At 43.8% G+C, this 13,829-nt stretch overlaps 1 protein-coding gene across 15 annotated transcripts in view; it reads right to left on the reverse strand.

Annotated features, from left to right (window-relative positions):
• The window catches only part of LIMCH1 (LIM and calponin homology domains 1), a 273,017-nt gene that overhangs the window by 91,926 nt on the left and 167,262 nt on the right, over positions 1-13,829 (reverse strand). For all 15 annotated transcript variants that reach the window (XR_008308119.1, XM_053253675.1, XM_053253673.1 and 12 more), the window contains one exon: positions 12,076-12,186. Coding sequence is in view for 14 of the 15 variants with exons in the window: in XM_053253675.1 (XP_053109650.1) it covers positions 12,076-12,186 (111 nt within the window). In the remaining variant the exon portion in view is untranslated. The remainder of the gene's footprint in view (positions 1-12,075; positions 12,187-13,829) is intronic.

The raw sequence follows: 13,829 nt of genomic DNA on the forward strand, positions 1-13,829 counted from the left end.
CTCCCCCCCACAGCTCCCCCCCGCAGCTCTCCCCATTCGGCAGGCCAGGGCCAGGCCATCTCGCCGCTGCCTCCCACCTCCTCCTCCCGGCTGGTAGGGCTTTGCCTGCCATCTGCTCGCTGCCACCATTATTTCTCCCCACCACCGCCTCTTCTTCCTGGCCGAAGAGGCTTCGCCCACCATCCACCCACCCCTTCTGGCCGGAGGGGCTTCGCCTGCTGGTCCTCCACCTCTGCATCCTGACTGCCGCCATTATTTCTCTCCGCTTCAATGCTGGAACTCTTGCATGCTCTAGAGCATCAGCGTGTTAGTACTTGATTGCTCCCCTCACCTCAAAGATCTCCCCAACCTCCCCTTAGCTGCACTCCTGCTCCTCCTCGATTTTGTTGCTTCCATCCCCCTCACCCTCTTGGTTGTGGCTGCAGCATTGCTGCTGCCTATTGGCCAGGCTGCAGCCCCCTATCCCCAGAGACCTCCCCATCCTCACCTGAACCCCACTCCCGCTCCTCCCTCCAGAAGCAGCAAGCTCGCTACTGCCACCACCATGGCCACTTGTTCCCCTCAGGCCGATGACAGGCCCGGGCCCATCCCTTGCCTCACTGCTTCCCTCTGACAATGGCCTCAGTAGCCCCAAACAGCAGCAGTGGTTGACTGGGCCCTTCCTTGCTGCTAGTGCTGCCATAGCCGCTCATTCCCCTCAGGCTGCTGACAGGCTCAGGCCCTTCCCTTGCCCTTCCTTCTGTCTCTCTTCCCCCTCCCTTCTTTTTCTCCTTCTCTCTCCTCCACTTGCTCTTCCCCACTCTTTCTTCCCCCTCCCTTCATGTTTTTCTCTCCCTCCCTCCCTCTTTCCCTGAGTTAACAGATTTTGTTCATCTTGTTTCCTCATTTAATTCACACAATGGCGTCTTCCTTCTCCTGAAGGGGCTCCTCCCTCCCTCACAACCCATCTTTTTGCAGACCCCTGCCTGCTATTCTTTTATATAGATAAATTCCTCTCCTCTACAATCAAGAACATCTTCCGACCAGTAACAGTTGCATTCCAACTGTCCTTAACCATCACAGGCTCCTCCTCCTTATCTGCATATGGAATCCCCACTGCTCAATAAGGTGCTTCTGCTTGCAAACTCTGTCAACCAATCGCCTCCTTTCTACCACGTCCCCACGCGTGGCCCATCTTGGAGAATTAATAATACAGATGCTCAGATTGAATCAGGAAGGCCTCACTCTGAATGCATGTGCGTACACACTGCCTTGATACTTCCACCCAGAACAAAACTCATTCCACACACAGATGAAAAAATATATAGAGGGAATACTGCTTATATGGCACAGAAGTTAAGTTGGGCACCTTAACTTGCAATTTCCATTCTTTTTAGAATACAAGTGAAATGTAAAGTATCTTAACTCTCATCTTAAACTGAAGGTGTTTGGATTACCGATTCATTTACACAGGAAAAAGTAAAAGGGTATAATGAAGCAACACAAGTGGGGGATGGGAGAGGGCTAAACCTGCCGCCTTTCCCAGGCAACCTCAGCCATTAGAAATCAACCCTGCTAATATGTAGATAGCCAAAACCTGTTTCTTATGAACATATAAAGTTGCCTTGTACTCAGTCAGACTACCGGGTCCATCTACGTAGTTCAGTAGGTACGACACTGATGGGCAGTTGCTCTCCAAATTTTCAGATTCTTTTCCAGTCCTACCTGGAGATTGCAGGTATTGAATCTAGAACCTTCAGCAGGCAAAATGTATGCTCTGCCACAGAGCTATCCTTATCGAACCCCAGGACAGCATCCCTCCAGTGGCTGCTGGTGGTGTCTAGCTTGTGTTTTGTTTTTAAGATTGTGAGCTCCTTTGGCGACAGGAGACCATCTTATTTATGCAATGTAAACCCATATGTAATATAATGTATGTATATGTATATAATGTAAACGCATGTTGCCATTAGACTTCGAAGTAAGAGAGTATCTGCATAGTTAGATTTCATAAGGTTTATGAATACCTGGATTAGTTTATGGTTACTGTAGATATTTTTCTGGACAGTGACAGTATATAAACATAACAGAATCTATGTACACAACTTTGATAACTTTTGTTGAAGAGTGGTATATAAATATTTGTAGTAGTAGCAGCAGCAGCCGCCACCATAGCCCCTCCCCATTCCTGGACACAGTAGGTCAGTATTATAATACCAGACTTTTGCTGGGGGGTGGGGTTTGAGAGACTACCAGCTTGCAAATTCATGGCAGAGTTGATATTAAAACCTGAGATTTCCCAATTCATAGCTTAGTCTCTAGTCTAAACCACTACATACACCAAAAGACCCTTTGGAAACAAAAAAAGCCACTTGAACAAGCAGATAGAACATAGCACAGAATCAGGCAAAAACTTTACATATGAAGCAGCAGAATTCATAAAGATTCTAAGATGGCCCCTCACAGACTTGCAAGTGAGGAAATAATTATTAAGACAATTGAAGAGCTTGTTGCCAAAAGCACCATAGCATGCTTAAAGCCAAGGTTCCCTTAGGCTATACTGTAATACCTATACAGTAAAAATAAATCACAGACTAAAGGAAGCAGGATTTAATATTTTAAAATTAAAATAATTGGACAGAAAGTCATGTAATCCTTCCTGATGCTGCCTCCAAGTTCTGTTTAGGGATGGTAGTTACAGAAGTGTCTATTAAAGGCTAATAAGCTTGTCCTTATTCCATAAATTTTAGGATAACAAATGATTTTTAAAATGTTACTGCAGGTTCATCAACAGCTACTTGTCTGATCACCTCTAAATAATCTGGTATTGAAGTTTTACAAAAGCTGGCAGGTGGGTTTCTCTCTTATTTATTTTCTAAAATTGACTTTCTGTAAGCATGCAAGGCCAAAAGTGACAAACACTGGATAGATAGGTTAAGAAAACATTTTGTGGGCTAGTAACTTGGGTAAATTGATTTGAAAATCAGATTTAAACCCAATGGTTTCTTTCTCTCCCCCCCCCCGTGAGTTTCCTTAAAGTGTTGCATGGGAACCCACATCTCTACTCTGTAATGCACTCTGCCCACCTAGGCTTCTCATTTCCATGTTGAAACTTCTTGACCCATTTACAAACTAATTTTAGCTCAGCATGTGCAGCTCTGGCAACTGTAATTTCCTCACCCTACAAACAAACCCTTGCACCTTCTGCCCAGATTCCTATGCATTTGTCTTCCTCCCACACAGTGTGTACACAACTGCGACAGACAACACAACATACTTGGGCGCCTTAAGCCCCCAAATCCAGATGGTGTCAGGTCTGCATGGTGGTAAAAATAGAACAATGAAGTTTATCATTGCAATAGGTTGGTCCTTTAATGGTACCCTAAACACGCTGTCTGAGGTGGGTTGCTTCACTTGGCCACCCACTGAGAAACTGGTTTAAACAGATATCATATTTAAAAAATTTAAGACAGGATGCAATATTAATAACAAAAAGTTACTTAGTATTCAGATAATACAGCCACATACTGTTGAGCAGAGGCACTTTCAAACTTGGCTCCTCAGATGCTGTTAAACTACAACTCTCATCATTCATGATGGAAGCCGTAGTGCAACAACAACTGGGGACCCAAATGTGAGAACCCTGAAGTATACCATGAAAGACAGGGTCTGCATTGCCAGAACAGATCATGACCTTCAGACCTAGGAGTCCCTCCTATTAAAATCCATTTGCCTCCTGCCTCTCTCCAGCCAACTGACATCTTTCCCCAATTCCCTGAAGCTCCACATCTTGCATACCAATAGAACACATTTAATCCTTTGGCAAACTGCCAATCTTTGGAAGGAAAGAAAAGGTATGCTCGACTATCATGGAAACTGTTCAACAGCGAAAGGAATGAAAATCAGATGAACTATTCAGCGACACAGACAATTTTTCATTCATAAAACAAATTCCAAAATGTGAAACAGAGTGGTGCTTTTGGCTAAAGAATGAATTAACTGTAGAATAAAACCTTGGTTCCAAAACCCTAGTTTTTGTTAACTTATCGCTTGCGTAGCTGTGAAGTTCAGCCTGCTTTGTCTGTCATGCCGAGTAACTTAGAAGGGCAGGAGGCTGCGGAACAACATGCCCATTGAGAACAGGTGCAGCATAATGACGAGGCGTAGGAGCTGTAAAACCAGGAAGTAAGTATTTTATATGTATTTTAAATGCGTTATATTTTATGTTTTAATTTTGTACACCACCTAGAGATTTTTATACTAAGCTATATATAAATTCAAAAAAATAAAAATAAAAGATGGTTCAAATCTCACCTCCGCTCCACAAGCCAGTATGTCCTCAGCTTGAGTCCTGTATTACCTTATCAGTCTATCTTAGTAGGCTGCCATTAGGATTGTTGAGAGGTTCTTTACTCTGAACACTACAAAATGTGCTATATCAATGTATGGTGTTTCTCATCAGAAGAAGTCCACACATTATTATTGATTTATTACATTTACAGACCGCCCCATCCAAAGGCTCTGGGTGGCGCACAACAAGTTTAAAAAAGACATAAAACAAACACCATCTAAAGCACACGACTTAAAACAACATAAAAACCATTTAAAAACAATTAAAATACCCCCAAACAATTTTAAAACCTTGGAAGGCCCTGGCCAACAAACAAAAACCAAACAAATAGGTTTTCAGGGCTGCCTTTGTACATAGTACAGAAACTTCAGTTAGTTCAAAATGTGGCAGCCAGATTGGTCTCTGGGGCAACCCGGAGAGACCATATTATGCCTGTTTTGAAACAGTTGCACTGGCTGCTAATATGTTTCCAGGCAAAATACAAAGTGCTGTTTATTACCACTAAAGCCCTGAATGGCTTAGGTTCAGGCTACCTTAAAGAACGCCTTCTTCTGCATGACCCCACCGCACGTTAAGGTCATCTGAGGAGGTTCGTCTCCAGTTACTACCCGTACGTCAGGTGGTGACTCAGAGGCGGGCCTTCTCTGTAGCTGTTTCTGGGCTGTGGAATGCACTCCCTGTAGAAATCTGTAATTTGATTTCATTATTGGCCTTCAGGAGAGCCCTCAAAACTCATCTGTTTGGCCTGGACTTCCAGGGTTTTTAAACTGTTCTGAATGGTTTAACTGTTAATTGCTATATGGTATTTTATAGAGTCTGTTCTTGATTTTTAATTGATTTTAATTGTTTTGTTTTAATGTAAACCACCCTGAGCCATTTGTTTGGAAAGACAGTATAGAAATCGAAGAAAGAAAGAAAGAAAGAAAGAAAGAAAGAAAGAAAGAAAGAAAGAAAGAAAGAAAGAAAGAAAGAAAGGCCAACAGCGAGCCTAAACTGTGGATATCTGCTGGGAGTGCATTCCATAGGCTAGGAGCAGCTACAGAGAATGCCCGGTTCCGAGTCACCTCCAGATATATTGGTGGTAACTGGAGGCGGACCTCTCCAGATGACGTCAACGTGCGATGAGGATCATACAGAAGAAGGCACTCTCTAAGGTAGCCCAGGCACAAGCTGTTCAGGGCTTTAAAGGTAATAGCCAGTACTTTGTATTTTGCCTGGAAACATATCGGCAGCCAGTGCAACTGTTTCAAAACAAGCATAATATGGTCTCTCCCCGTTATCCAAGAGACCAGTCTGCCTGCCACATTTTGAAGTTTCCGAACTACATACAAAGGCAGCCCCCCTGAGAGTGCATTGCAATAGTAAAGCCTGGTAGTTAACAGCTGATGCACCACTGTTTTGAGATCCTTCTCTTCAAGGAATGGATGCAGCTGTCAAATCAGCCAAAGTTGATGGAAAGCACACCTGGCCATAGCCTCCACCTGAGGTACCAGGGTGAGGCCTGGATACAAGAGCACTCCCAAGCTGCATACCTGTTCCTTCTGGGGGAGTGTAACCCCATCTAGCACAGGAAGATCTAACTCATCCCTCAAATTCTGATCTCCCACAACGAGCACCTCCATCTTGCTTGGATTCAGCTTCAATTTGTTATCCCTCATTTAGCCCATTACTGCCCATAGGCAGTAATAATTCATAGTAATTCATTCAGAGAGTGAATGCCATTTCCTGATGATGATGGATGATAAATAGATGTGGGTGTCATCAACATACTAATAACACCCTGCACCAAATCTCCTGATGACCTCACCCAGTGGTTTCATGTAGATGTTAAAAAGCATTGGTGACAGAATGGAGCCCTGAGGGACTCCATATATAATAACTCCCATTTCAAAGAACAACCATCACCAAGCTTTACCACCTGGAATCTACCTGAGAGATAGGAGAGGAACCACTGCAAAGCAGTGCCTCCTATCCCCAACTCCCCCAGGCAATCCAGAAGGATACCATGGTTGATGGTACTGAATGCCACCAAGAGATCCAAAAGAACCAACAGAGTCACACTCCCTCTGTCAATTCCCTGGTAAATGTCATCCATCAGGCCGACCAAGGCAGATTCAACCCCATAGCCATTTTGAAATGGGTCTAGATAATCAGTTTCCTCCAAAACTGCCTGGTGCTGGTTAGCCACCATTCTCTCAATCACCTTGCCCAACCATGGGAGACTGGAGACCAGCCTATAACTATTCATCACTGAGGGATCTAGTGAAGGTTTCTTAAGAAGTGTAATCATTGCCTCCTTCAAACAAGGAGGCATCCTACCCTCCCTCAGTGGTGAATTAATGATATTAACTAGCTGCTAGATAGAAGCAACCAAGTCAGGCAAGGATCCAGAGCAACTCAGGCAAGTGGTAGGCTGCACTGCCCCAAGCAGCTTGTCCACATCCTCAGGCATCACAGATTGAAACTGATCCACTCTAATACTACAAGAGGGGTTGCTGGACACCACCCTAACAGACTGCAAAAACAGTGGAGTCCAAGTCAGCCTGAATACAAGAGATTTTGTCTGCAAAGAACCCATTAAAAGCATTGCAGCAGAACCAAGTCTCCAGGGACTGATTTGAAATGGAAGGAGCCTGAAACAAACTCCTCACAACCCAGGACAGCTCTGCTGAATGCGAACCTGCAGATGCAATGCGCGCAGACCAGAATTGGGTTTTTTTGCCACATGAACTGCTTCCACATAAATGGCCTCTATTCTGTGTCCTGTGAATTTCAAGCACAGTTCTCCTCCACTTGTGCTCCAGTCACCTACCTTGCTGTTTCAGCCCCCGCAACTCCTCTCTATACCGAAGGGCAACTTTTAAATCAGGTTGGAAGGGACACTTAGGAGTGATCGTATCTACTGCCTTGGTGAGTTCCCTATTCAGGTTCCCACCAGGGCATCAACAGAATGACTGGCAGGACCAACATTAAAACCTTCCAAGGCTTTTTCCTATGGGGTCCAGCAGCCATCTCAGGCAAGACATCTTAATAGGTCCTCCACCCCTGCAGGGCTGAGTTGTAGCTGTGAAACCAACCTTAACCAGGTAGTGGTCTGTCCATGACATTGGGGAAACCACAGGATCCCCAACCCAGGGAACCCCCCAGCATCCGAACAAAATACCAAATCCAGTGTGTAGCCGGTAACATGAGTTGGTCCTGAAACTAGTTGGGATAGGCCCATAGTTGTCATGGCCGCTATGAACTCCTGAGCCACACCGGACAAGTCAGCCTCACAATTGATATTGAAGTCCCACAGCACTAAAAGCCTGGGTAACTCCAACACTAGCTCCGGGACTAGCTCCATGAGCTCAGTTAGGGAGTCAGTTGGGCAAAGCGGTGGACGGTACACCAACAGAATCCCCAATTTATCCCTAGTTGTGATAGGGACTACTATCATTCTACATCTCAGTTATACAAGTCAGGTCAGCTCCCTCATCCATGATCATGGATGATCTTGGTCTTACTCTGAACCGACCTGGCATTGCAGAGGAACAAGGCTAGGTTCTGTGGGTAGTTGGAACTGATTCCCGAGGCCAGAGAGCGGACAGGGCAGCTGGAAGTGGAAACAGTTACTAAATTACTGGTTTCCCTTCCCTTGGAACAGCTAGCTGCTCTGCCAATGCCAATTCTTCTATTCCCCACAACAGTAATAGCTGCCCCAGAGCAGCAAACCTAGTCAGAGCTGGTCACCTAGCTATCTAAGCTGGGCTAGAGAGGGAGAGTAGGGAAGCTGTGATATATCTCCAGGTCGAGGCATTAACAAGTATGCAGCCTCTGTGCTTACATCCTATAGTTTCTCACACATGTACCAATTCCATTGCTCGCATCTGTATGATGACATATTTTTGAGCAGATAATCTCTAGCATGGCATTCCGTGACAACAGTAATCACAGCCATCTGGATAAAATCAAAACCACAGACACGCAATAAAAGTAGTAATAAGATCTCTTTCCCTAGCAATTTTGCATATTACAAACATATTGTGGATTGAGGAAAAAATGGAAATATGTGCATTCCAAATGATTTTGCTTATCAGGTGGATGGACCTGGATATCGTTGGGAAGAGGGAGAAAAGCATCCTGTGATGGACCATACTCTGGGGTCTACAGTTCTCTGATCCATAGGCCTAGCCCTAGACATGCTGATATCTGAGGCAAGAAAATCTCCTAGCACAATGCACCACAAAGGTTTCCTGAGGATATATGGTATTTAAATGAACTGGAACTACATAAGAACCCTTCCTTCCAAGAACTTACAACCATCACGAGCTTTTGCTCCTCAGAAGAAGCATGCATTGACTCCTCAAGAAGCTGCAGCAGAGGAACAAGCAGCTTCCTTCACACCAGGGCATTACAGAACATCTCTGTGAACTAAGAGCCAAAGTACACATAACAGCAGCAGATGCACGTGTTTAAAGGCAGATCTGCCTCAGTCATGTAGAAAAGGGTATGCACACAAATTTTAAACTACAAAAGCATATGAGTATGGAGAACAGAATCTTCGCTGACATGCCACCCCCCACACCTGCTGCTTACCTTTCCACACACTCTTCCCTCACCTGGAGCTTTTCTTCTCAGCCAAACTCCAGTCTCAGCAATGACCTTGCACAGGCAAGAAGTACTTGGAGAAAGCAGCGGGGGAAGGGAGCATACCATCCCCCTCTTTCTAGATCATCAGGGTAGACCGGTGTTCAATGACATCTAGCCTGGCCCCCCACGACTTGACAAATTCCAATGCTTAAAGAAAAGTGGAACTGTGTGAGCACTGGTTACTGTGCTTGGCTGAATAGTCAATGCTCATACAGTTCTGCTTTTCTCCTTCATAATACACTTCCTGGGCACAGTTAAAAAGAGTGATCCAGAGGCACCAGGTCCTAAGAGTGAGAGCTGCTTAAAAGAGCAATAGCAGAAGGAAAGAAATAACATGGAAGTCATTGCAGGGCTGATGTTTTTGTATCTGGAGGTAGTTCTGGTCTGGATGAGAGTAAATAAACTGAGCTTAATCCAGACAAGACGGACCTGCTCTGGGCTCGTAAATGCAGATGTGCCAGTGTGCCAATGTGCAGTGATGTTCTGCCTAGACAGTCCCTGAAGAAACAAATTCACAGTTTGGGGATACACCTGGGCCCAGTATTGTCCCTGGAGATGGTTTGCAAGCTACAAGCGTGTCCAGAATGCTGCCATGAGGATGCTCACTGAAGTCTGGCAATATGACAGCAATAACACCTATGCTGCACCAATTGTACTGATTGCCAGCGCAATTCAACGTGCTGGTTTTAAAGTCCTACACAGCCTAGAACCAGAATAACTGATGGACCACCTGTACCCAGATGAATTGATGTAGGCTCTAAGTTCAGCCTCACAAGCCCGGCTTTCTGGCCCACCACTATGACAAGTTGGGTTGGCAGTGCCTAGGGATGCTGTAATTATGAACTGGCCTCCTGGAAAGGTCTGACAGGCTTTGTCACTGGCAATTTTCAAGAAGTTTGTTAGAAACCCTTCTTGGTGAGTCTTTTAATTGAGCTAGTCTTAGCTAGGGCAATCGTCCTATTGTTTTTAGGGACTATTCTGCTTTTGTTTTATGCAGCATTTATGTTTTTGGATGCATTTTCTAATATTATTATTGTGTTTTTACTGTTTCTCTTATCATTGTGAGTCACTTTGTGAAGCCTATAAGGCAGGATAATAATCTTTGCAATAAATGAGAAAATAAAATCCTGTCACAATGGATCATTGTATACATGACAGATTTGGCGGATTAGATGGTCCTGATTCTGTCATGTGACTGCAACTAGTATTGTAATGTGACTAGTATTGTCATGCGACACATGTCTGTGAGAAGCAGCTATTGCAAATCAGGAATCTGAGTATGGCTTCCTTATTTTGTAAGCACAGTACCTGCCAAAGAAAATAAATGAAACATGGCATGGGGTGGGGGGAGGGAGAACTCTCCTCTCTCTCTTTTGCAGTAGTGCTGGGTGAAGGAAGTCACTCTTGTAGTTCACCACTCTAAGCCTGACAATGCAACATCACAGAATAGGCAATATAAAGATCAACCATTGTTGTCATCATAGTCAGCTGCAAGGGACCATGCCCTGCTTCAGGGCGTTGGTCTGTATTAGTCTAGAATGATGGCATTCCAGTGGGAAAGATGATCTAATATCAGTTGACCTTTCCAAGCAGCAGTCTCAGCCTGGCCGGTCTATAACACATAAGACCTACAAACCCTTACCTACTGTCCTTGACTCCTCTCCTGTGAAAAGTAATCTCTCGCTCTCCCTCACACACAACCTTGGTTTGAAGCTTGTATTGTATTTGGAAACTGAAGGAGGAGCTCAATGATACTCTTGTCTATTCAACCTTGTCTACTTTATAAGGACACTTTTGCAAAAAGGTGTGTGTGGGGGGGGTCTTGGACAGCCCATAACCAACTGGCACCAGGTCACAATTTGTCCAGATCTCCTCCCTGACTGCTAAGCAGATTTTGGGAACTCCACAGCATACCTATATACCCAACACACATACAGTGCAGTGTTCACGTGAGAAACTCCATTTCATATTTGTATCCCTGAGATTTAAAAAACTCACCCCACTCCCTATGTTCGACCAGCTGAGAGCATATCCCTCCCATTTCCTGGTTGCAACACTAAGCAAAACCCTATAAATTTGATACAATATGGATCAAACACTAGACAGAGCTTTTATTACACCTCACAGGGCCTGAAACACAGTCCACACATTAGTTGGGAATCACTGGCCCTACAATGCTGATATCCTTAATACCATGATCTACAAGCTGAAAGCTTTGCAGCACACACACCCTCTCTCCTCACCTTTCCAGACTAATTTCCTTCCTTCCTTCCTGCAATTAACCGTGGTTTCATAGCACATATACAATAGAGCAAATCACAGGTCCCTGGGCATTTTTTTATTTTTATTTTTTTGCAAGCCATTATTATGAGGTTACCTGGTTTCAGTTAATCATGGCTTGCTTGGGTACACACAAGACTATGATTAATACTGACAGGGAAAGGAAGAAATGGCTCCAGAGAGAGGAGGAAGGAGACAAAGGTAGTGGTGCATTCCCAAGACTGGTTTTAAATTTGCAGACCATGTTTATAGGGAGCTGTGGTTTGCAACATATTTGTAGTGACAGCTGAATGATTAAACATCTAGACTTGCTAGTAGTTTAGCAGAGTTTTAAAACATGCTTACACACATGGAGTACCTCCATGAGTAAAAGCTTTTTCATAGCATACACACTCAGTGAGCTACATCTGATCTAGCTCTTAGTCCCGTTACTGATGGAAGGCCTGTCAACTGGCCAACACGAGCAGTGAAAACTATTATATAAGCCTTATAGCTGGCAGAATACAACTACAGAAGCCTCACTATGTGTATTTTTTAGTACAAGTTCGATCATTAGTTTCACCAGCAAGCAACAATAAAGACTGCATCACATCTATTCAGTATCTGTTAAGAACAGCTGAAAATTGCCTTAACTCCTCTGTATTCCATCTAACCTGTATTCCATCTAACCCTTAACTCCTCTGTATTCCATTCCAGTACACCATCTGCTCCTCAAATAGTGAATTTTTTAAAAAAAAAAATCTGTTGGATGAAAGCCCCAATAGCTGGGAGAAATTCAAGAGCTAAATTAAAAAAAACCCCAAAACTCATTTATATCCCCAAAGCAACAACAATACCTTTCTCATCTGGGTTAGCAGTCCTTCAAACTCCTTCAGCTTCAGTGTTGCTCCACTGTAGTAAGTGCTGCTGTTTGCTGTTTTTCCCAACCAATAGATAGTGACTAAAATCTGAAGAATTCAATGAACATTAATTAGAAAAATCAAAACCACATTATCAGTATAGTATAGTTACTTTGCCTAGCTGTCTAAAAAAAATTATATGTAAATCATTCCTCAGTGAGGTGTTTTGTTTTTTAAACTTCTCAGTTTCACATGGAAAGGACAGAAACTATCTTTCATCTTGGTGGGGGGTCAGGAAGATCCAGAAATGGTTTTGAATGAAACACCATCGTAAAGATCTTGTGGTACATTAAATCACATTAGCAAGCCACTATTTTTAATGCATGCAGAGAAGCAACAATACAACTCATTATCAAACTTTGTCCAACAATGTCTGGGAAGCCAAAGAAAGAAAACTCAAAAGTCTCACCCACTCAAGATACAAAGCTTCAAAGTTCAATGGGCAAAAAAATTAAAAAGCTTTTAGTAGTGATGTTCATTAAGATAGAATCCTATGAAGATAAGCAACCAACAGTGCAGTTCTAAGAAATTAAAATAATTTCCCATTGACTTGCATGGAGATACTGACTGTATGCCAAGTATTCCACTAGAGCAGAGGGGTTAGTTCAATTAACCTGCCATTTTAATGAGCCACACACCCGCCAGCCACACCCCGCCCCAGAAGCTGACAAACTCGCATCAGGGCATGCACCACCCACCACTATGCTAGCCAGCTGGATGGCTTCCTTCCTCTCTTGGAGTCAGAGAGAGAAAGAAACCCATGCAGAATGTGCCACAAGGTCCTTGGCAGCAAGGAGCAAGAGAGTGGCAGCAGCAAGATAGGCGAGGCCACACTGCAGGCACTTCCTGGGACAGTCACCTCGCCCCGCTTCTTTGACAAGCCGCCCCTGATGGTTCAGCGTTTGTAATTTCCTCGCCATGAAGAATGGTCAGACTAATACTAACGCCAGCCAGTATAACAGTTCTGTGCACTTTACAAAAGCTACATTGCATTTATAGCTATCTTTTTAAACTTTACATATATAGTGTCTACCTAACCTGTGCAATTGGTAGGAGTCATATTTATTAAAACAAGTGACTAGGCAGATTTGCAACCAAATATCTTTAAATCATCATCATTTGTATTCAGAAAGTATTGCCTAAGTGCCCAAAGCACTGCATGTACATTATCTCAGTAACTCTTACAACAGCAGGATAGGCCAGTATCATTATTCCCACATTACAGATTGGGGGGGGGGGGCTGCGATAGTAACGGTGCTGCTTGCCTTCCTACTAAATGTTATGGATGTGCACGAATCAATTTTTTCATTATGATTTGTACCCAAATCAAATCACCCCCTGATTTGTTTTGGGTCCAAATCTGCCCCCCGCAAATCATCCCAGATTCAATTTGTACCTGAATTTTCTGAATCTGAATTGATTCAGGGCAAAAAAAGGGGTCCCGGGGCAAAAAGGTGGGGTGGGTGGTAGTGACCAATGAGTGGAAGCTATCAACCAAATTTAAAAGAAATTGGGCAAAGGGGTGATTTTTAAAGAAGTTTTGAAGTTGGCACATCTTTAAGCTTTTTCCATAGGCAATAATGGGGATATCAACAGCCTTATCAACAACTTATTGCCAATTCCATAGGCAATAATGGGGATATCAACAGCCATGTGGGGGGCACAAGGGTGGCCCAGTGGGTTGTGGTGGG

Source organism: Hemicordylus capensis, chromosome 5 (assembly GCF_027244095.1).
Source record: "Hemicordylus capensis ecotype Gifberg chromosome 5, rHemCap1.1.pri, whole genome shotgun sequence".
Classification (NCBI taxonomy): Eukaryota; Metazoa; Chordata; class Lepidosauria; order Squamata; family Cordylidae; genus Hemicordylus; species Hemicordylus capensis.